Genomic DNA, 24,414 nt, shown 5'->3' with positions numbered 1-24,414 from the left:
AATATAGTACATATTTGTTGTATGGTTAAATGAGATAATTATCTTCCTAAATTATAAACTAAATTCCCTAGTATATTGCCATGTATATTATAGTCAAAGGAAATAATTAGCTTGATAAAAATGATAATTATTAATTTATAGTTAGTTGAACTAGAATATGACTTGACTTGGAAATGACCCCACCTTGACTTGAACATAACCCGACTTGACTCCGAGAATGACCCGACTTGGAAATGACCCAACTTGATTATAACCCGCAAGTTATTGACTTGAAATGAACCCGACTTGAAAATGACCCGACCTGATTATGACCCGCAAATTATTGACTTGAACCGAACCCGACTCAAACCCGAGAATGACCCGACCTAATTCTAACCCGAAAATTATTGAATTGAACCGAACCCGACTCGAACCCGAGAATTACCCTAACATGTTTTAACCCGTGAAAACCCGAATTAAACCGACCTATTGTTCACCCGACCCGAATGTAACCAAACCTGTTATTAACCCAACCTAAACCCAACCCAAACCCGATAAGAAGTATAACACGACGTGACACGAATCAAGCATGACCCAACCCAAACCCGACGTGCATAGGTTATGGAATCAATTCGAATTGACCCGAACCAAACCCAACCAGTTTACCCGAATTGACAGCTCTACCCGAAACATCCAAAATTTCTCAAAAAGCGTGGATTTTAGCCTTCAAATTTGGAATTTTTTGACTTGTTTTCACCCATAAATAAAAATTGCCGAAATGTTTACAATGGTCTCTAATACTCTTCGGGAGTCCAATTGGCTGGGTAGAACCATCCAATTTTCCTTTAAACGACCAATTTACCGGTTTACAACTTGCACCGATTTCATTAACTCAAGCTTACCATGAACATTAATGACAACAAATAGTGATCATATATGGTTCCAAAGAACATTATATGACTCCGAAATGTATTCCCTAGAATCTCAAGGCTTTTCGATACCGGGCTCCGAAATCTACAAAATTTCTCAAAAAGCATAGATATTAGACTTTAATATTGTAATTTTTAGACTTTTTTCGCCCGAAAATAATAATTGCCGAAATATTTACCATGGTCCCTAATACCCCTCAGGAGTCCAATTGGGTGGGTGGAACCATCCGATTTGTCTTTAGACGGCCTATTTACCGGTTTATAACTTGCACAGATTTCATTAACTCAAGCCTGCCACGAACATTTATAACAACAAATAATGATCATATATGGTTCCAAACAGCATTATATGACCCCGAGATGTATCCCCTACACTTTCGAGACTTTTCAACACCAGGCCCCGAATCCTCCAAAATTTCTCAAAAAGTGTGGATATTAGTCTTCAATTTTGGTATTTTTGACTTTTTTTTCGCCCGAAAATAAAAATTGCCGAAATTTTTTTACCATGGTCCCTAATACCATCCGGGAGTCCCATTGGGTGGGTGGAACCATCCAATTTGCCTTTAAACAACCAATTTACCGGTTTACAAATTGCACCGATTTCAATAATTCAAGCCTACCACGAACATTTATGACAACAAATAATGATCATATATGGTTCCAAACAGCATTATATGACCCCGAGATGTATCCCCTAAAATTTCAAGACTTTTCGACATCGAGTCCCGAAACCTCCAAAATTTCTCAAAAAGCGTGGACATTAGTCTTCAATTTTGGAATTTTTTGACTTTTTTTCGCCCGGAAATAAAAATTGCCGAAATGATTTTCATGGTCCCTAATACCCTTTGGGAGTCTAATTGGGTTGGTAGAACCATTCAATTTGCCTTTAAACGACCAATTTAATTACCGGTTTACAAATTGCACTGATTTCATTAACTTTAGCCTACTACGAACATTTATGTCAACATATAATGATCATATATGGTTCCAAACGGCATTATATGACCCCGAGATGTATCCCCTAAAATATTAATACTTTTCGACACCGGGCTCCGAAACCTCCAAAATTTCTTAAAAAGCATGGATATAAGCCTTCAATTTTGAAATTTTTTGATTTTTTTTTGCCCTGAAAAAAAAATTGCCGAAATGTTTACCATGGTCCCTAATACCCTCCGGGAGTCCAATTGGGTAGGTGGAACCATCCAATTTGCCTTTAAACGACCAAATTACCGGTTTACAACTTGCACCGATTTCATTAATTCAAGCCTAGCACGAACATTTATGACAACAAATAATGATCATATATGGTTCCAAACGACATTATATGACCCCGAGATGTATCCCATAGAATTTCAAGACTTTTCAACACCAGGCCCGAAACCTCCAAAATTTCTCAAAAAGCGTGGATATAGCCTTCAATTTTGGAAGTTTTTGACTTTTTTTTCGCTCAGAAATAAAAATTACCGAAATGTTTATCATGGTCCCTAATATACTCCGGGAGTCCAATTGGATGTGTGGAACCGTTAAATTGCTTTTAAACGGCCAATTTAATTAACTTGCACTGCACCTGACTTGAACCGAAATTGATCCAAACCCGTTTTTAACCCGTCAAAAACCAAATTTAACCCAACTTGTTACGAACCTGACCTGAATTTAACCTGTCTAGTTCCTAACCCGACCCGAATTTAACCCAACCTGATACAAACCGACCTGAAATCAACCCGACTTGTTATTGACCTAACCCAAACTCAACCCAACTTGTTATTGACCCGACCTGAATTTTACCCGACCCAAAAATTCAACCCGATTTGTTACTAACCCGACTAAAAAATAACACGACTTGTTATTGACCCGACCTAAATTCAACCCAAACTGTTCCTAATCCGATTTCAATCACCTTAAATGCAATTTAGACCGCCTTATTATTGTTGATCAAAGCATTTTGTCTTGGGAGACCAAGTCGGTCCAAGCAGCAAAAGAAAGGAGCATCATCCTCAAATTTAAGAGTTAAATATAGTATATATTTGTTGTATGGTCAAAGGAGATAATTATCTTCCTAAATTATAGACTATAGTTCCCTAGTATATTGCCATATACTTCGTATATTATAGTCAAAGGAAATAATTAGCTTGATAAAAATGATAATAAACTATTTATAGTTAGTTGAACCCGAATATGATCTGACTTGGAAATGACCTGACCTGATTATAACCTACAAATTATTGAATTGAACATAACCCGACTTGAATCCGAGAATGACCCGACTTGGAAATGACCCAACCTGATTATAACCCGCAAATTATTGACTTGAACCGAACCGGACTTGAACCCGAAAATGACCCGACCTGATTATAATCCGCAAATTATTGACTTGAACTGAACCCGACTCAAACTCGAGGATGACCCAACCTGATTCTAACCCGTAAATTATTGACTCGAACCGAACTCGACTCGAACCCGGGAATTACCCTAACCCGTTTTTAAAAAACCAGAATTAAATCCGACCTATTGTTCACTCGACTCGAATGTAACCTGACCCAAACCCGATAAGAAATATGACCCGACTCAAACATGACCCAACCCAAACCCGACCCGCATAGGTTATGGAATTAATCTTAGTTGACCCGACCCGAGTCGACCATACCCACTCTTACCCGACCCGTTTACCCGAATTGATAGCTACATGTGTAATTAGTGAACAAGTGGATTATATTCCATGAGTATGGGAGCTTATCTTCTCCCTCTCACTCAACTGTCTCTACCCAACTGTTAAAATTTGGGCATTGTTCAGCTCTCAAACTAGAGAGAGAAAGTAGAGAGAGGTAACAATGGCGAACCATGCGCTTCTACCCACTTCCAGCTTGGTCTCCAGGATCAAACCCACTATTCTCATTTCCCATGGTTAATTTTTTCTTTCTCTCTCTCAATTTCTTTGACTATAATGTCTGAATTTTTAATTTCTCTTGCTCTGCAAAATTAATTTTCATTTTAGTTTAAATTATTGCCAAATTACTGATTTATATTTGCAATTGAGAGAGAAGCATTAGTAATTCCATCCCAAAGACTGAATTTTGCCTAATTTTATGGTTTATTGTATGCTAATGTTATGGTTTATTGTACGAAGCTTAATTTTTCTACCGTTTTAGGGATACAAATTCTAGGTTAGCCCAATTTCTTGAATAAAGTGTCAAACTTTTTATTGAATTAAGGAAAGACATTGAATTCGATTAGTTTGAGGTTAAGAATGTTGTTGGCAAAAATATGTTTGATTTAGGGAAGTGTTTTGCTGGCTACCAACTTGGAATTAACTCACTAAGCAGCCCGAAACCAGGCTAGAGCCGGGTTCCGGTTTGGTTGTTCTGCTAGTTCAGCGCTTCAATGGACTAGGGGAAGGGCTAGACCCCTGTGATTGTGATTGCATTTCTAGTTTTTCCACATAAAACATTGTTTGCTATTGGCTTTTAATTTTTTCACCTTTAATGTTCATATAGTATTGTGTATTGTTTGTGTTTTTGCTTGCGCTATTCCTAATATTATTTTTTTCTCATAATAGATTGTAGAAATTATGCGAGTTTGATTGTAAAGACGCTAGGTTTACCATACTCTAGTAGATTTACTCAAAGACATTCAAGTGTCAGACGTGCACGAGCTGCTAGAATTCTCACCAGAAGAGTATCAGGTTCTTGATTGTATGTTTTTCTGGCACCAATGCATGTAACTGTTCCTGAGTTTCCATTAATGAGTACATTAAACTTAATTATTCAGTTTTCAGCTTCTGCACAATCTTTGACTGAAGAAGTGGTGGAGGAAAAGCCTGTAGATGACCCCAATAGTGGGAATTCTATAAGACGGAGATTTCTTGAATTTTTTGCCGCCCGTGATCATAAGGTGCTCCCAAGTTCGTCTCTTGTGCCCGATGATCCTACTGTCCTCTTGACAATTGCAGGAATGCTTCAGTTCAAGCCCATTTTCTTGGGGCAGGTATTCTATTTTGCATCATTACCTTGCATTCTGAATTCAAAGGATCCATGAGGTTTAGCATGTAATTATTATGCTATCATCACTTCATATATTGCTGTATCATATTAACTTGATGGTATTTATACTTCCTCCATCACTACCTTAACGACTGTTCTTGTACTTGTTGTACCCTTCTAAAGATTTGTGGAGAAGATCAAGGGCATTATTGCATCTGTGCATGTCTTTTTTTATTTTGTATGGTATGAAATTGAGGAAGGTTTTCAGCCTAAAAAGAAATGTTTTCTTTGTATCAATCGTATCTCCTTCAATTGTGTAGACTAATAGTAAAGATGCTTTGAGATGTTCCTAAAAATAGAAATCTTGTTCTCAAACACCCATGAAATATTCATAGCTGTATATTTACATATATAATTAAGTTTCTCAAATCTTTTGTTATCATCATGGACTTACACTGGTTAGGTTCCTAGACGAGTGCCTCGAGCTACTACTGCTCAAAAGTGCATACGTACTAATGATGTGGAAAACGTTGGTCGAACAGCTCGCCATCATACGATGTTTATAATGTGTGGGAATTTCAGCTTTGGAGACTATTTTAAAAAAGATGCAATTGCATGGGCATGGGAGCTTTCAACCAAAGAGTAAGTTGAACTAACAACATCTGATGTTTATGAAGCTTACCGCTCAAACCAGGAATACGAATGCTTTTTATTATGGGAAGTATCTTTTTTGTGATATTCTCCCTCCATCTTAAATTTACAAGTGGCACACATTAAAGGAGAAATAGGGCAAAGTGATTTCTCTTGTGAAGAATCTACTAGTATATGGAAGTGAAAACATGTAAGAACAAAAACTGTGACAGTTAAGATTCATCTGATACTGGTGTAGAGTACCAACTTGTTTATAAATAGCTTCAAAGTTTGATCTATTCAATTTTTTGTTCTTATAATCTTATTAATGATACTCAACCTTTTCATGGAACCTGGAAAACTAAAATCGAGGATTTGATACTATTGAAGTGTCTTGTAACAGATTTGGTTTGCCAGCAGACAGATTATGGATTAGTGTTTATAAAGATGATGATGAAGCTTTTGCATTATGGCATGATGAGGTAAGCTGGTCCGAAAATTAACTTCTGTTTTTATATTTTCAATTTTAACAATTGTCTTCCGCACTCTTTACTTCTCTATCTTGCCTACTTCATAGTTCATATGTTTGTTAACATAACATGTAGCTGTAATCTTTTATATTATAATTTATATTTATAAATTATAACTGTGTTGCAGCTGATTCTTCACTAAAGATCCATTTCTATGTATCTTCACTCTTCTAGACCCAATTCACTTTTATATTTTCACTTCAAAATCAGTAGTAGCATCCATCTAGATAGAGATGAATTGGACACACTTGCTCATCTGACCACTGATAGAAGTTTGGTTCAACTTTTCAAGTGTATCTTAAACAATTTAATGACCATTTAAAATCCTTGGATATAAAGACTTGATGAACTTGCCATTGCTCAGGTTGGTGTTCCTGTAGAGCGCATAAAGAGGATGGGTGAAGAAGATAACTTTTGGTCCAGTGGAGTGACTGGTCCCTGTGGTCCGTGTTCTGAAATTTATTATGATTTCCATCCTGAAAGAGGTTGTCTGGATGTTGTATGTATATCTTTACTTGTTTCTTTGCTCTAATTCATGCTCTTTTCGTCACTTTTTGCTGATGAAGATCAACAACATTCATGACAGATATTGTCTGTTGACTATGCTGTTCTATGCAGGATCTAGGGGATGATACAAGATTCCTTGAATTTTACAACTTGGTTTTCATGCAGTACAACAGGACAGAAGATGGATCGCTTGAGCCACTGAAACAAAAAAATATAGATACTGGTCTTGGTCTAGAAAGGTTGGCTTGTATACTTCAGAAGGTAAAGGCAGATCAATGACTTCTCTCCTATGAATGAAGTAGATTTGGTGGTTAGCAGCCTCCTTTTCTATAGAAAATGAAATATGTTTGCTAATCTGCTTTTAAAGCATGTAGTAGACATACACTACCATATGCCTATTTTTAGGGTGGTTATTACCTTGCATGGTTTTGAGTCATCTGTTCCCTGCAGGTTCCCAATAATTATGAAACAGACTTGATTTATCCAATAATAGAGAAGGCTTCAGAATTGGCGAATGTTTCCTATTCTGTTGCTGATGAATCCACGAAGACAAAACTTAAAGTAAGTGGTGGCTGTATGTGTTTGCAGAGGGAAAAAAAAAAAAAAAAACAGTGATCCTTGTCCTTTAAAACTTGTTTTTCATCTGAAAGCTTGCTCATTTTTCAGATAATTGGAGATCATATGCGTGCTGTCGTATATCTTATATCAGACGGTGTTGTACCATCGAATATTGGAAGAGGTTATGTAGTACGTCGTCTTATTAGGAGAACTGTTCGTACAGGAAGATTGCTTGGCATAAAGGGTGATGGTAAAGGAAACCTTGAAGGAGCATTCTTGCCAGTTATAGCGCAGAAAGTTATAGACCTAAGCTATGAAATAGACCCAGATATGAGGGGCCAGGCTCCTCGTATTCTTGAGGAGTTAAAAAGGGAAGAACTACGGTTTGTGCAGACATTGGAGAGAGGAGAAAAGTTACTTGACCAGAAATTAAAAGAAGCATTATCAAATGGCAGTACAAATGGATGTACACCTTGTTTATCTGGGAAAGATGCATTTCTTTTGTATGATACTTATGGATTTCCTGTGGAGATAACTGTAGAAGTTGCACAAGAGCTTGGTATCCAAGTAGAGATGAACGAATTTGATGTTGAAATGGAAAACCAAAGGCAGCAATCCCAGTCTGCTCATAATACAGTTAGACTTGCAGTTGGAAATGATGCAGATCTAGCAGAAACCATTCCAGAGACAGAATTTCTGGGGTATGAGACCCTTTCTGCAAGGGCAAAGGTGGAAGGCTTGCTGGTAAATGGAAGGCCTGTAGAGCAGATTAATGAAGGAAATGAAGTAGAAGTCTTGTTGGATAGAACTCCGTTTTATGCTGAATCAGGTGGCCAAATAGGAGACCACGGGTTTCTCTATGTCAGCAGTGCTGATAGTCAACCAAATGGTATTGTGCAGGTGAAAGATGTCCAGAAAATTTCTGGTAGCATATTTGTTCATAAGGGAATTATAACAGAGGGTGCTATAGAGGTTGGGCAATTAGTGGAGGCTGCAGTTGATCCCAAACTCAGGCAGAGGGCTGAGGTATGTATTTCAGTCCGAGTAATGTTATTATATTTACATAGAAAGACATTGTTTAGAGGGCCCAGAGCAGGAAATGTGGTGATAGGAGAGTGAGTAATGGAGGATGAAGGGTGAGGATTATGTGCTGATAACTGAATTTTACCATAGTAAAATTGTGTCTTAAAACTTGCTTAACCGTTTTGTTTTACCTTGCTTAACCCGTTGATGTAAAGTTTTTAATCTAGTAAGGGTTTACGATTTGTCCAGGTTCATCATACTGCTACTCATTTGCTACAATCTGCTCTCAAGAAAGTCGTTGGGCAGGAGACATCACAAGCTGGTTCTTTGGTGGCCTTCGACCGTCTAAGGTTTGACTTCAACTTCCATCGACCAATTACAGACAATGAAATTCTTGAAATTGAAGGGCTCATTAATGAATGGATTGGGGATGCTACACTGCTTCAAACTAAAGTGATGGCACTAGATGATGCAAAAAGTGCTGGGGCTATTGCAATGTTTGGAGAAAAATATGGAGAACAGGTCAGATTCTATTCCCCCTTGTAATCAAAGTTTGTTTGGCTAGGTATTATGCAAAACTTTCAGAAGTAAATATTTGTGTATATTCATGAAAGTGAAGTTTTGATATTTCCTCTGTTTCTCCCAATTGTATGTTTGAGGTGTAGAAATCTCAATATGCAAAAGAAAAAGGAAATGGCTTATGCATTTTTCTTGAACTATTTTGTGCCTAGGTACGTGTTGTAGAAGTCCCTGGTGTATCCTTGGAACTCTGTGGTGGCACTCATGTGAGCAACACGTCTGAAATACGTGGCTTCAAAATAATCTCAGAACAGGCAGTTGCATCTGGCATTCGACGTATTGAAGCTGTTGCTGGCGATGCCTTCATTGAATACATCTTAACCAGGGACAACTATATGAAGAATTTATGTTCTACCCTCAAAGTACGTTTACTGATCTTTACTGCAAAATTTTAAAATCCATAGTTCATTTGCTTCTTTATTGCTTCGACTTGGAAAATTTGCTCAATTTTCAAGTCCAGAAATTTTCTGAAGTATGTGACTATGTGTTTCCTTAATATAAGGAATTTTTTTCCTTTTGACTTGGAAAGGCCAAATTGTGGGTCTGTAGATATCAGTTGCACTCACATTACTCCTATTACATGAACCAGTATTATCATAAACATGTGCCGTTATGGACTTATGGCTAGTTGGCTACTCTTGTATGAATGTTGTCTATGGCATGGTCTAATCCAACTCTTCTGTAAATGATTCCTCAACCAAGCAAGGTTTGGTCTAGTGTCGGGTTTGTTCCTAATGACCTTGTAATAAAGGAATCAAACCCCAACAGAGACACTTTGGTGGTGGAGTTCCTTTACCTCACTGCACCCCCGAAAGTCTGGGGGCAAAAAGAAATAAATATAAAAGTTGATCCTGTTATTTCTGAATATTTACTCAAATTGTTAGCATTTGGTTAATGAAGGTCAAAGCCGAAGAAGTTACACCAAGGGTAGAAGCCCTGTTAGAAGAGTTGCGACAGACAAGAAACGAAGTCTCAGCTGCTCGTGCAAAAGCTGCTGTATATAAAGCATCAGCCATCCTTGATAAAGCCTTTACTGTAGGGGACTCCCAGATTGTCAGGTACAGAGTACTTCACATAGTTCCAGTTTACCAGAATTAATTCATAAAACTTCATCAGGATTATTTTGATCACAACTTCATGTTTCTCCTCATGCTAAATACAGGGTAATTGTCGAGTCTATGGATGACACAGATGCTGATTCACTCAAGAGTGCGGCTGAGTTTTTGATAGAACATATGGAAGATCCTGCAGCTGTGATCTTGGGATCTTCTCCTGGTGCAGGAAAAGTCAGTTTAGTTGCAGCATTTACACCAGGAGTTGTTAATTTGGGGATTCAAGCTGGGAAATTCATTGGACCTATTGCCAAGCTATGTGGTGGAGGTGGTGGTGGAAGACCTAATTTCGCACAAGCTGGCGGAAGGAAGCCTGAGAATTTATCAGCTGCTCTCGATAAAGCACGGGATGAAATTATTTCTGTTCTCTCAGAGAAAGCAAGCTGAGGCAGAAAGCTACTCCATTGTTTATATTTTTTGGCTTTAAAAAAAAAGAAAGGGATACAAATCATACATATGAGTGCTAGTATATTGATTGCAAATATGTATAGCAAAAATAATCTTTCAAAAGTGAGAAATAGAACTTCATTTTTATGTGGATTTTGAGATCTTGGACCTTTTCTTTATCTGTTTAGGATACCAGTATAGGGAGTACCCGATACTATAGTTCATAGTTCTTACTAAGGTAGACTAATTTGAGACTGTCAAGTACTCACGTGTAGCTATTCCCCCCAAGCGTCGGTGATCCATGGTAAGTAATGAAAAAGAATCCTTTCAAGTAACAAATTAATAATAGATTCAATTTGAAATGATCGTAATCGTGTTCCAGTCAATCTAATGTGGATCATGTGCCAAATATTAATTCACAGTAGATGTACCCATGTACCATACTATCGCAAAAATAGGGTACGGACTCTACGGAAGAAAGGAGTATAGACCAAGAAAACACATAAATATACTTTAGACATTACAGATTACATACATTGCCCACATGCATCATGCATACCCATTAATGGGATGAACTTAGGCAATGCAATCAAAGGCCCATTGTTTTAAATACTAATTAGTTTTAAATCACTTGCATGTTACCATGCTTAAATCACTTACTTATACTACTTAATCATGTAATCATGCTTTAAGCAATTAAGTTGGTGATTAATTTCCCCGCGCTTTGCGTATTTTGTTTGTATTTGTCCAGCTAAAGAATGTGCACTATATAACAAGCATCATCACCACCCTAATTACAATATCTCACTAACAAATCTGTGTATATGAAAATGGGTGTTTTACTCTGTTTCTTCTTCCTCTTCTTTTCATCTGCTTCTGCTACTTGTAAACAATGTGTCTTCTCAAAAGCTGCTTTCTTTGCTAGCTCTAAGGGTCTTTCAGGTAATTTTCTCTTCATTATCTTAAATCCTAATGCTTACTCTGTTAGTTTTTTTTTTTTAGTTGTCTCGTTTTGACTTTTTGAAATAATTATTCATCCACACATACTCATACCCTGGTAGTCTTTGTATTTTGGAAATATACATCATATAATTATTTTTGGCTTTATTAACAACAAACCAAAGGATAATTAGTAAAAAAAAATGAAGTGGTTAGCCTTTAATTTGTTGAAGTAATAATGCAGGTGGAGCTTGTGGGTATGGTCCTTATGCACTAGACTTTCATGGTGGACATGTTGCTGCTGCACTTCCTTCTATTTACAAGAAAGGTGAAGGCTGTGGTGCTTGCTTTCAGGTACCCCTTATTAGCTTGTTTTCGAGGCGATAATGATTTAATTTCAATTGATCATTGATGCTACAAGCACTCACTAGACTGACTGAGGTGTTGTGTTGAGCAGATAAGGTGCAACAACAGCGCGATTTGCAGTACAAAAGGCACAAAGATAGTTGTTACTGATGTTCATACTGATAAGACCAAATCTACACAATTCGTGCTAAGTAGCAGAGCTTTTAGGGCTATGGCTTTGCCTGGCAAGGACAGACAACTCTTACATGTTGGAATTGCAGATGTTGAATATAAGAGGTCATAATCGTTACTTATTGCTTGAAGTTTTTTCCCTCCAATGATCATCTACTAATTTATTTATCTGCATTCATGTTTTACTTCATTTGTCGAGATTTAGTTCAAATTACATTATTAACATTATCTTTAATTTTAGTTGACTTAGGGCATGTTCTCATATGATTATTTTCAGTTCAGTTCAGCTCCTAATTTCCTTCTCTTATAAAATATTCATTTCATTTCAGCTCTAATAATTTCACTTCAGTTCAGCTGAGTTCAGTCAATGAGAACAGACCCTTAATATGCGTGTCAAATAAGTCAACTAGGATGAGGCAAAAAAAAAGACCGTATTATAACACATTATGCCTCTAGTTGCTTAAGACTTGCTAACATATTGTGATCAATATGCGACAGGGTACCCTGTGTTTACAAAGGTCAAAACTTGTCGATTCGAGTGGAAGAGTTCAGCAAATTTCCTAACTATTTGGCAATCAAAGTCCTCTACCAAGGTGGTCAGACATCTATCTTAGGTGGTGATGTAGCCTCGGTAAGAAATTAAGCGTTACATATTCGGATAAAATCTTGAATTGCAAAAAATGTAGTCTCATCATATTATAACTAATTTTGTACTGTTTTTTGCTATACTTTGTGTATAGGTTGATAATCTAAGTAACTGGGTTTACCTGAGCCAAAACTATGGGGCGGTATGGGACACTGACAATGCTCCAAGTGGGAAACTGGTGTTCAGGTTCATCATCAACTCCGGCTTCGATTCCCGATACTTCTATACCAACGAAGGTGTCCTCCCTGCAAACTGGAAGCCTGGTGTGGTATACAACTCTAGTGTGCAAATCAGTGATATTGCTTTAGACGGTTGTGTTCCTTGTAAAACCTGGAAATGAATTGAGTATTTTGTTTGCATGTTGGAAGATTTGTTTGTACTTATTAGCGTTACCAATGATCAAAATTGTAACAAAAAATCACCAAGTCGTAAGGCTGGCTAGATTTTTTAATCTCTCTCCAAATAGTATTTCTCTTCCTGTATTCTTATACAATGTATCTTAACTTATTGGTTGTGGACTTGTGGGCCGAAACTTCAAAAATTTCTTTAAAAAACGTGAATATTAGCCTTTAATTCTGAATTTTTTTTGACTTTTTTTCACCCGCAAATAAAAATTGTCGAAATGTTTCCCAAGATCCCTAGTACCCTCTGGGAGTCCAATTGGTTGGGTAGAACCATCTAATTTGCCTTTAAACGATCAATTTATCAATTTACAACTTGTACCGATTTAATTAACTCAAACTACCACGAACATTTATGACAACATATAGTGATCATATATGGATCCAAACGACATTATATGACCCCTAGATGTGTCCCCTAAAATCTCAATGTTTTTCGATACCAGGCCCCGAAACATTCGAATTTTCTCAAAAAGCGTGGATATTAGCCTTCAATTTTGAAATTTTTTGACTTTTTTTCGCCCGGATATAAAAATTGCCGAAATGTTTACCATGGTACCAAATACCGTCCGGGAGTCCAATTGGGTGGGTGGAACCATCCAATTTGCCTTTAAACGACCAATTTACCAGTTTATAACTTACACCGATTTCATTAATTCAAGCCCACCACAAACATTTATGACAACATGTAATGATCATATATGGTTCCAAACAACATTATATGGCCCCGAGATGTATTTCCTAGAATTTCAAGACTTTTCAACACCAGACCCCAAATATTCCCAAAATTTCTCAAAAAGCATAGATATTAGCCATCAATTTTGGAATTTTTTTACTTTTCTTTGCCCGGAAATAAAAATTGCCGAAATATTTACCATGGTCCCTAATATCCTCCGGAAGTCCAATTGGGTACGTGAAACCATCCTATTTGCCTTTAAACGACCAATTTATCGGTTTACAACTTGCGTCAATTTCATGAACTCAAGCTTAACAGAAACATTTATGACAACGTATCATGATCATATATGGTCCCAAACGGCATTATATGGCCCCGAGATATATCCCCTACAATTTCAAGACTTTTCGACACCGGACCCGAAACCTCCAAAATTTCTCAAAAAACATGGATATTAGCCTCTAATTTTGGAATTTTTTTGACTTTTTTTAGCCCGAAAATTAAAATTGCCGAAATATTTACCATGGTCCCTAATACCCTCTGGGAGTCCAATTGGGTGGGTGGAACCATCCAATTTGCCTTTAAACGACCAATTTACCGGTTTACAACTTACACCGATTTCATTAATTCAAGCCGACCACGAACATTTATGACAACATGTAATGATCATATATGGTTCCAAACAACATTATATGACCGCGAGATGTATTCCCTAGAATTTCAAGACTTTTCGACACCAGACCCCGAAGATTCCCAAAATTTCTCAAAAAGCGTGGATTACTTCAATTTTGAAATTTTTTTACTTTTCTTCACCCAAAAATAAAAATTGCCGAAATGTTTACCATGGTCCCTAATATCCTCCTGGAGTCCAATTGGGTGGGTGAAACCATCCTATTTGCCTTTAAAAGACCAATTTACCAGTTTACAACTTGCCCCGATTTCATCAACTCAAGCTTACCACAAACATTTATGACAACATATAATGATCATATATGGTCCCAAACGGCATTATATAGCCCCGAGAAATATCCCCTACAATTTCAAGACTTTTCGACACCGGGCCCCGAAACCTCCAATTGGGATTTTAATTTTGGATTTTTTTTACTTTTTTCGCTCGAATATAATAATTGCCTAAATATTTACCTGGTCCCTAATACCCTTTGGGAGTCCAATTGGGTGGGTAGAACTATCCAATTTGCCTTTAAATTACATAGTTACCGGTTTATAACTTGCATCGGTTTCATTAACTCAAGCATACCACGAACATTTATGACAACAATTAATGATCATTATGGTTCCAAATGGCATTAATTGACCCCGAAATGTATCCCCTAGAATTTCAAGACTTTTCGACACCAGGCCCCGAATCTTCCAAAATTTCTTAAAAAGCGTAGATATTAGCCTTCAATTTTGAAAATTTTGACTTTTTTTCCCCCGGAAATAAAAATTGCCAAAATGTTTACCATGGTCCCTAATACCGTCCAGGAGTCCCATTTGGTGGGTCTAACAATTCTATTTGCCTTTAAACGACCAATTTACCGGTTTATAACTTACACCAATTTCATTAATTCAAGTCTACCACGAACAATATGACAACAAATAATGATCATATATGGTTTCAAACAACATTATATGACCCCGAGATGTATTCCCTAGCATTACAAGACATTTCGACACCGGGCCCCGAAAACTCCCAAAATTTCTCAAAAAGTGTGGATATTAGCCTTCAATTTTGGATTTTTTTTACTTTTCTTCGCCAGGATATAAAAATTGCCAGAATTTTTACCATGGTCCCTAATATCCTCTGTGAGTCCAATTGGGTGGGTGAAACCATCCTATTTGCCTTAAAACGGCCAATTTACCGGTTTACAACTTGCGCCGATTTCATTAACTCAAGCTTACCTCAAACATTTATGACAACATATAATGATCATATATGGTCCCAATTGGCATTATATGACCCCAAGATGTATCCCCTAAAATATATTAATACTTTTCTATATCAGGCCCCAAAACCTCCATTATTTTTCAAAAAGCGTGGATATTAGCCTTCAATTTTGAAATTTTTTTATTTTGTTTCGCCCGGAAATAAAAATTGCCGAAATTTTTATCATGGTCCCTAATACCCTCCGGGAGTCTAATTGGGTGGGTAGAACCATCCAATTTGCCTTTAAACGACCAATTTACCGATTTACTACTTGCACCGATTTATTAATTTAAGCCTACCATGAACATTTATGACAACAAATAATGATCATATATGGTTCCAATCGGCATAATATGACCTCGAGATGTATCTCATAGAATTTCAAGACTTTTCGACACCGGGCCCCAAAACCTCAAAAATTTCTCAAAAAGCGTGGATATTAGCCTTTAATTTTGGAATTTTTTGACTTTTTTTCGCCTAGAAATAAAAATTGCCGAAATGTTTACTATGGTCCCTAATACCCCCAGGGAGTCCAATTGGGTGTGTGGAACCATTCAATTTTCTTTTAAACGGCATATTTACCGGTTTACAACTTGCACCGTTTTACCGGTTTACAACGGCTAATTTAATTAACTTGCATCGAACCCGACTTGAACCGAAATTGACCCAGACCCGTTTTAACCCGTCAAAACCCGAATTTAACCCAACTTGTTACTAACCTGACTTGAATTCAACTCGATCCATTCCTAACCCGACCCGAGTTTAACCCAACCTGTTATAAACCCGACCCAAAATTAACCCGACTTGTTATTGACCTGACCCAAATTCAACCCGACTTGTTATTGAACCGACTCGAATTTTGCCTGACCTATTACTAACCCAACCTAAAAATTCAACCTAATCTGTTAGTAACTCGACTCGAAATTAACATGACTGTTATTTACCCGACCTAAATTCAACCCAAATTGTTCTTGACCCGATTTCAAATCATCTTAAATGCAATTTAGACCACCTTATTATTGTTGATCAAAGCATTTTGTCTTGGGATCGGAGACTTGAACCCGAGAATTACCCTAACCCGTTTTAACCCGTGAAAACCCGAATTAAACCCGAATTATTGTTCACCCGACCCGAATGTAACCCGATCTATTATTAACCCGACCTAAACCCGACCCAAACCTGATAAGAAGTATGACCCGACGTGACCCGAGTCAAGCATGACCCAACCCAATCCCAACCCGCATAAATTATGAAATTAATCTGAATTGACCCAACTCAAGTTAACCCGACCCACCCTTACCCGACCCAAACTCAACCCATTTACCCGAATTGATAGCTCATTAGCTCTACTTGTGACTGTACCTTTCTCGAATGTAACATTTATTTTAGGATAATTTGCAAATTACCACCCAAAAATAGTATCAATTTCTAAATAACCACCCAATTAAAATTTTGTTTTAAATTACCACCCATTAAATTAAAAAAAACGCTCAGATTACCACCCATTTTATTTTTCCGGTGGAATTTCCGTCAGTAGGCCCCACTTTTTTATTTTTTTCCTTTTTTTTCTTCTATTTTCTGGCTTTCTCACTCTCTCTCCCCGATTTTTCACTCTTCTTCTTCCTACCTTCTTTCTTTCTTCATGCTCAAATTCATGCTCAAATTTTCAAAGCTAATCTTCATAATGACCCTTTTATAGCACCTAAATTAATCTCTGCTTTCTCTCTCTGCCATCAATTAGGGTTAGCCATTAATGTATTCAATCAAGTTCGATATCCCAATGTTCATTTGTATAATTCTCTTATTAGAGCTCATACCCAGAATTCTCAATCTTCTCAAGCTTTCATTACTTTTCTTGATATGCTTAATAATGGCGTTTTCCCTGATAATTTTACATACCCTTTTCTTCTTAAGGCTTGTAGTGGACCCTGTTCATTGCAATTGGTTCAAATGGTTCATACCCAGATGATAAAGTTAGGTTTTTTTGGTGATATTTTTGTACCCAATTCGTTGATTGATAGTTACTGTAAGTGTGGGGTGATTGGTGTTAGTTCTGCTAGGAAGTTGTTTGTGTTCATGGAGGATAGAGATATTGTTTCTTGGAATTCATTGATTAGGGGGTTGGTTAAAGGGGGTAATTTGAAAGATGCTCGCCAACTGTTTGATGAAATGCCTGAGAAAGATGCTGTGAGCTGGAATATAATGTTAGATGGGTATGTTAAAGCAAAAGACATGGATGCTGCGTTTCAAATGTTTGAAAAGATGCCTGAGAGAAATGTTGTATCTTGGTCTACCATGGTTTCGGGTTATACGAAAGCAGGGGATTTGGATATGGCTAGGTTACTCTTTGATAAGATGCCTGTTAAGAATTTGGTGTCATGGACAATAATAATTTCTGGGTATGCTGGAAATGGATTCACAAAGGAGGCTATATCTTTGTATAATGAAATGGAAAGTTTAGGATTGAAATTTGATGATGGGACCATTATTAGTATCCTAGCTGCTTGCGCCGAGTCTGGTTTGCTCACACTTGGGAAGAGAGTTCGTTCCTCAATTGTGGCAACTGGTTTTAGATGTAGTGTCGCAGTGAATAATGCATTGATTGATATGTATGCCAAGTGCGGATGTGCAGAAAAAGCATTAGTTGTATTCCAGGGGATGTCTGAAAGAGATTTAGTTTCCTGGAACACCATTATCCAAGGTTTAGCTATGCATGGAGATGGAGTGACAGCACTCAAGCTTTTCTCAAGGATGAAAAAAAGTGGTTTTCGACCTGATAAATTCACTTTCATTGGTATCTTATGTGCTTGCACTCACATGGGTTATGTTGACAAGGGTCTTGATTATTTTTATTCTATGGAAAGGGATTATGACATTGTCCCCCAAATAGAGCATTATGGCTGCTTGGTTGATCTATTAGGTCGGGGTGGGCGTCTAAAGGAAGCTTTGGAGGTTGTGCAGAATATGCCAATGGAACCAAATGCTGTCATTTGGGGTACGCTCTTAGGAGCATGCCGGTTGCATTACCCTGTGGAAATTGCACAGGAGGTTTTGAAGCATTTGGTCAAAGTTGATCCAACAGAAGCCGGAAATTTCTCAATGTTATCTAATATATATGCTGCTGCGGGGGGAAGTCGGGGAGAGAGAGTGAGAAAGCCAGAAAATAGAAGGAAAAAAAGGAAAAAAAAAAAAAAAAAAGTGGGGCCCACTGACGGAAATTCCACCGGAAAAACAAAATGGGTGGTAATCTGAGCGTTTTTTTAATTTAATGGGTGGTAATTTAAAATAAAATTTTAATTGGGTGGTTATTTAGAAATTAATACTATTTTTGGGTGGTAATTTGCAAATTATCCTTTATTTTAAAAGAGGGAAAATTTATGTGAAAGACTAAACATAGCTCACCAAAAGTATCCAACAAAACAACACATGGATGGTCTTAATTATGTATTCCTATATTATTTGTCACATTATGAGTTTTGCACTATTTATCTATTATGCATTTTAACTTTTAATTTTTTTTTTGGTGTTTAGAGACCTACAAGGCTATAATAACGAGTGATAAGAATCGATCCTAAAATTACTTGAAATCGGAAGGATAGCTCTAACCATCTTATCTATCCCTTACTCTCATTAAAATTAAACTTTAAGTACTTGTATATGGAAAACACTGTACCTTAATTAATGGCTTGATCAATTTAAAATCAATATATTTATAGATTGCTCAATTTGAGACAAAGTCACGTGTAGCTGCTATGCCCTTTCGTCGGTGATCAATGGTAATTAATAAAAATACAATCCTTTCTGAATAATACTCCCTGCAAAAATAATTATTATTATAATTACATAGAAATATCTTCTCAATTTTCTAAGAAAAAAATATTTAATATAATACTTACACTACGCATAATTTCCCTTGTAAGTAGGGGGGTATCCCACTTATTTTGGGATGTGAATCAAACTCGTCTTACAGAGAATAAAAAAGGCCTATGATCACTAGACCAACCTTGATTCTCAAAGTTGCATACTTGTATGTAGGGTGAGATTAATGATTACTCCAATCTGAAAATTTATTGAGCTTAACTAAATGAATATTTCTTTTATTTAAATCAATTAATCATGTTTTAAGCAATTGATTTGTTAATTAATTTTCCCGCGTTTTGCGAAATTACGCCGTTTCCTCTCCCACTAAAGAAAGTACCACAAATATGAGTAACATAAAAACAAACCATATGTCACTTACATTTAATTTCTATATATAGAAAGCATTAGCATCCCAAATTCAATATCTCAAAATAAATCTGTATGAAAATGGGTATTTTACTCTGTTTCATCTTCCTCTTCTTCTCATCTGCTTCTGCTGCCTGTAATCAATGTGCCTTATCCAAAGCTTCTTTCTTTTCTAGCAATAATGGTCTTTCAGGTAATCTTTTGTTTTTGGTTTAATTAACAACAACCCAAATGTTAATTTGTCAAAAAATAAAAAGGGTAGTTTTTAATTTGTTGAATATATAAATGCAGCTGGAGCATGTGGGTATGGTTCCATAGCTTTGGACTACTATGGTGGACATGTTGCTGCTGCTCTTCCTTCTATTTACTCCAATGGTGAAAAATGTGGTGCTTGCTTTCAGGTATTGCTTATCTGTTTCACTACAAGATCGATCTATGCTAGGCTTAATGCCTAAATCATTTAAATTAGTAACGTGACAACTAAATCAGGACAACTCGAGTTTAATCAGTTAAATTAAAGTGATCATTGATACTACGAGTACTATATTGACTGAGGCGTTGTGTTGAGCAGATGAGATGCAAGAACAGTGCTATTTGCACTACCAAAGGTACAACAATAGTTGTGACTGATGTTCACACTGATAAGAGCAACACAACTGATTTTGTGCTAAGTAATAGAGCTTTTAGGGCTATGGCCTTGCCCGGTAAGGACACACAACTCTTACGTGTTGGGATCGCAGATGTCGAATATAAAAGGTAAAAGTCGTTACTTAAGATTGATTGAAACTTGTGACATTATTCATCTACTGATTTACTCAGTATCAATTTATGTTTATACTATACTTTCATCAGTCCATATTTAGTCAGTAGCACATGTACCCAAGTCCAATTAGGTGTATATAGTATATACAGTAGTGTATACTATGTATTTAAATGATATGTGGCTTTTTTTATTTTTTATTATAGTAATATACATTATAAACACTAATGATATTGATGATTATGCAACAGGGTACCCTGTGTTTACAAAGGTAAAAACTTAGCCATCCAAGTGGAAAAATTCAGCAAATTTCCCAACTTTTTGGCTGTCAAAGTCCTCTACCAAGGTGGTCAAACCTCTATCTTAGGTGGTGATGTAGCCTCGGTAAGCAACAAATCGTTACATGCTCTAATAACACCTTGACTTACCAAAAATGTAGTCTAATTAAACTAATTTTTCTACTGCTTTTTCTATTGTCTATATCTTGCATATATATAGGTTGATCACCCAAGTAATTGGGTATCACTGAGCCGAAATTATGGGGCAGTCTTTGACACAAATAACGCTCCAAGCGGGAAGCTGATGCTTAGATTTATCATCAACTCCGGTTTCGATGCACAATTTGTCTATGTTAATGAAGCCTTGCCGGCAAACTGGAAGCCTGGTGTCATATACAATACTAGTGTGCAAATTAATAATGTTGCCTTAACTGGTTGCGCTCCTTGTACAACCTGGAAATAAAATTGTGCACACTCCTTTGAGTAGTGTTAGTGTGTCTGGATGATTAATTCGTGTGTTTTACCATAGTTCATAATTGTAGCAAAAAAGCCCAAGGCGCAAGCTAAGCTAGCTAGGCTGGTTCGGCTTCATGTAATAGCTTGGTTATCTGATTTTGTATGTCTTTCAATGTATCATGAAAATCATTTTACTCTAGCTTTTGAGTTCCTTTCCTCATTTCACTGTGTTTTAGATGGTGTTCTTTTTGTAAAACATGTGAATTACTCCATATAAGATCTCGTATAGCGGGCCAAGCTAGTAATCAATTGTGACATTTTAATTGTACTATTAATAGATCTCTAAATACTTGGAAAAGTTTACATCTAAGGAAGATCAATTCTCACTATAGGCAATTTGGAGTGAAATTCCGTAACTCCTCCCCTTTCTGTCTTTAAATTTGTAAAGGGCCTAACTCGCTAACCCAGGCCAACTTGACTAATAAAAAGTTTCAACCTTGTGTAACCCTTCTTCTTGTCTACCAAAAAAGAAGGGATCTATTTAAACATAGTAGTAGAGCTTTTAGTGGCATGGTTTTGCCCCGCAGAAAAGTTTTACATGTTGATTATATGAGCCATGAGGTGATATTCGTATTTCAGAATTAAAAATTAGCTTGATGTCGAATGAATTACAAATATATAATCATTATGTCTTTCAAATAACTACTCTACATTTATTTACTTTTTAAAAAAATTATGCAAAAAGTAAATGTCATTTTTATTTGGCGATGAAGAGAGTACATCTCTTTCTGTCAAAAAAAAAATGAAAAGAGTACATTTCAATGATGATCAAAACTATATAACAATACTTTAAGCAATTAGTTTGTTAATTACTAAAATTTGTACATTAAAAAAATTATTAAAATTTCAAGATTAATTATGACAATTTTTCAGTAGGAGGAAGTATAAAATAATTATTATTACAGAGTAATTAATAAAAAAAATAAATAATATAAATAAAGTATTAAATAATTAATTAAAAAAAATATAGAGTAATCATTTATTTATATTGTAAAATATAGCCATGCTTTAAGCAATTAGTTTGTTAATTATTTTTCCCGCCCTCTGCGAAATTGCTTTGTCTCCTCCCCACTAAAGAAAGTACACTGAATTTTAGTAAAATAAACAATACTTTACGTATTTTCTTTCTATATATAGAAACCATCATCATCCCAATTCCCAATTTCAATATCTCAAAACAAATCTCCCTGAAAATGGCTATTCTACTCTGTTTCATCTTCCTCTTCTTCTCCTCTGCTTCTGCTGCCTGTAATCAATGTGTTTTATCAAAAGCTACTTTCTTTTCTAGCTCTGCAGGTCTTTCTGGTAATTATCTCACACTTTTCTCAACTCAAATTCATTATTAATTTTGTTTTTGGCTTAATTAACAACAACCCAGATGATAATTTGTGGAAAATTGACATTGCTAACCTTTAATTTATTGAATTAATGTAGCTGGATCTTGTGGGTATGGTCCTGTTGCTCTGGACTACTATGGTGGACATGTTGCTGCTGCTATTCCTTCTATTTACTCCAATGGTGAAAAATGTGGTGCATGCTTTCAGGTATAGCTTAAGATTGATAGATCTATGGTGCGCTAAATATTTTGAACTAGCAACGTGACAACTAACTTTAGACGGGTGAATTTATATTGGGTAGAATGTACAAATGCCTTTGTAATGGGAGGGTTGATGTCTTTGGGGAAGTGCAAACTAAAAACACAAAAATTCACATTGTACATTAGCTGAAACAGTCTAGATATTGTGATTTCATGATTTCGAGGCGAAAATGTTTAGTTACATTGATCATTGAAGTAAGCTACACGAACTGATGTACTAGCTAGATTGACTGAGGTTTTGTGTTGAGCAGATGAGATGCAAGAACAGTGGTATCTGCACTACTACAGGAACAACGATAGTAGTGACTGATACTCACACTGATAAGAGCAACACCACTGATTTTGTGTTAAGTAGCAGAGCTTTTAGGGCCATGGCTTTGCCTGGCAAAGACAAGCAACTCTTACGCCTTGGGATCGCTGATGTCGAATATAGAAGGTGATCATCGTTATTTATAATTATTCGAAACTTGTGCCATCACTAATCTATTTGTTTATCAATCTGTATTTGCATAAAAGTATACTCCACCTGTCTAAATTTAGTTGTGGGTTATATTTGATCGATATTTTAAGTGATCTTATCATTAATTCTGGACGGAAAAAATATGCATTTTTCCAACTTAACTATAATCTATGTTACTTGGAATCGGGTACCCATGTTTAACATGGGTACGTGTCCAAGCGTCCGACTCGACTATTTTGTGAAAAAAATTCCATGATTTTGAACTAAAAGTGAAGTGTCCGGGTGTCATACCCATGTCCGAGTGTCGAGGATCCGACACTGGTACGTGGGGTGAAATGAAGAGTCCAAGTAATATAGACTACCATTGCTTGATTTATTAGTCAACTAATTGGGAAAACAAAGTGGATAGTCCATGATGAGATAGATAGCACATTTACCCTCTATTAATCATTAATTCAATATGCATCAGGATACCATGTAATTACAAAGGTAAAAACTTGGCGATCCAAGTTGAAAAGTTCAGCCAATTTCCAAACTATTTAGCAATCAAAGTCCTCTACCAAGGTGGTCAAACCCAGACCTTAGGTGGAGACGTGGCCTCGGTAAGCAATTAATTAAGCGTTACATGTCCTAATAAACCATGCATGATTTGCCAGTATATAGTATCTCTAAACTCTTTTTCAACCAATATGTTTTTGCCTTTTATTTGCATACATATAGGTTGACCATCCAAGTAACTGGGTTTACTTTAGCCGAAATTATGGGGCAGTCTTTGACACAAACAACGCCCCAACCGGGAAGTTGATGCTTAGATTTATCATCAATTCCGGCTTCGATGCACAGTTTTTCTATGTTAACGAAGGCTTACCGGCGAATTGGAGGCCTGGTGTCATATACAACACAAGTGTACAAATCGATAATGTTGCTTTAGACGGTTGCACTCCTTGTAGACCATGGAAACAATTCGGACACGCTACGCTGATCTCCTCTGAGTAACGTTGTTGTGTGTTTACATGTAATTTTTTTTGGGTGGTATACAATAAATTTGTTACTGAAGCTCATAATATTGTAGCAAAAAATCCCAAGGCACAAGCTAAGGTGGCTCCATCGGTTTCAAACTTCATGTATTACTATTATCCGGATGTGATGAGCTTCATTTCTATCAATATACCATTATTAAACATTTCATGTGTTCACATGAAATAGGAATTAATGTAGAAATTTAATTCATATGTGAAC

General features: G+C 36.5%; 5 protein-coding genes across 8 annotated transcripts; all 5 read left to right on the top strand.

Moving 5' to 3' along the window:
• Nucleotides 1–3,651: 3,651 nt before the first annotated feature.
• Nucleotides 3,652–10,364, top strand: LOC110738613 (alanine--tRNA ligase, chloroplastic/mitochondrial-like). Of its 4 annotated transcripts, XM_021919010.1 has the most exons (13): nt 3,652–3,809; nt 4,462–4,587; nt 4,681–4,889; nt 5,349–5,527; nt 5,919–5,997; nt 6,410–6,544; nt 6,664–6,813; nt 7,003–7,113; nt 7,219–8,136; nt 8,383–8,655; nt 8,865–9,074; nt 9,613–9,770; nt 9,875–10,364. In XM_021919010.1, exons 1-13 carry the CDS (start codon nt 3,737–3,739, stop codon nt 10,209–10,211), a joined length of 2,958 nt encoding a protein of 985 aa, XP_021774702.1. In that variant the 5' UTR covers nt 3,652–3,736; the 3' UTR covers nt 10,212–10,364. The 4 variants fall into 4 exon arrangements, with proteins under 4 accessions (XP_021774702.1, XP_021774713.1, XP_021774707.1 ...); XM_021919021.1 differs by lacking the exon at nt 3,652–3,809 and having other exon boundaries at nt 4,502–4,587; nt 4,674–4,889; XM_021919015.1 differs by lacking the exon at nt 3,652–3,809 and having other exon boundaries at nt 4,505–4,597; nt 4,674–4,889.
• A 662-nt stretch (nt 10,365–11,026) lies between these two features.
• LOC110737637 (expansin-like A1) lies at nt 11,027–12,893 on the top strand. Its single transcript, XM_021917972.1, has 5 exons — nt 11,027–11,153; nt 11,395–11,504; nt 11,608–11,792; nt 12,186–12,318; nt 12,428–12,893. Exons 1-5 carry the CDS (start codon nt 11,036–11,038, stop codon nt 12,671–12,673), a joined length of 792 nt encoding a protein of 263 aa, XP_021773664.1. The 5' UTR covers nt 11,027–11,035; the 3' UTR covers nt 12,674–12,893.
• A 2,797-nt stretch (nt 12,894–15,690) lies between these two features.
• Nucleotides 15,691–18,916, top strand: LOC110736938 (pentatricopeptide repeat-containing protein At3g29230-like). The gene is made up of 2 exons (XM_021917280.1): nt 15,691–15,703; nt 16,905–18,916. The coding sequence occupies exons 1-2, from the start codon at nt 15,691–15,693 to the stop codon at nt 18,587–18,589; spliced, it is 1,698 nt and encodes a 565-aa protein (XP_021772972.1). The 3' UTR covers nt 18,590–18,916.
• A 686-nt stretch (nt 18,917–19,602) lies between these two features.
• On the top strand, nt 19,603–21,257 carry LOC110737629 (expansin-like A1). Its single transcript, XM_021917965.1, has 5 exons — nt 19,603–19,757; nt 19,856–19,965; nt 20,136–20,320; nt 20,576–20,708; nt 20,823–21,257. Exons 1-5 carry the CDS (start codon nt 19,640–19,642, stop codon nt 21,063–21,065), a joined length of 789 nt encoding a protein of 262 aa, XP_021773657.1. The 5' UTR covers nt 19,603–19,639; the 3' UTR covers nt 21,066–21,257.
• A 916-nt stretch (nt 21,258–22,173) lies between these two features.
• LOC110737621 (expansin-like A1) lies at nt 22,174–24,414 on the top strand. Its single transcript, XM_021917956.1, has 5 exons — nt 22,174–22,423; nt 22,553–22,662; nt 22,967–23,151; nt 23,645–23,777; nt 23,896–24,414. Exons 1-5 carry the CDS (start codon nt 22,312–22,314, stop codon nt 24,169–24,171), a joined length of 816 nt encoding a protein of 271 aa, XP_021773648.1. The 5' UTR covers nt 22,174–22,311; the 3' UTR covers nt 24,172–24,414.

The sequence above is a fragment of the Chenopodium quinoa genome, unplaced genomic scaffold (genome assembly GCF_001683475.1).
Source record: "Chenopodium quinoa cultivar QQ74 unplaced genomic scaffold, ASM168347v1, whole genome shotgun sequence".
Taxonomy (NCBI): Eukaryota; Viridiplantae; Streptophyta; class Magnoliopsida; order Caryophyllales; family Amaranthaceae; genus Chenopodium; species Chenopodium quinoa.
The sequence above is the reverse complement of the archived record's forward strand: the minus strand, read 5'-3'. Positions and strand labels throughout refer to the sequence as shown.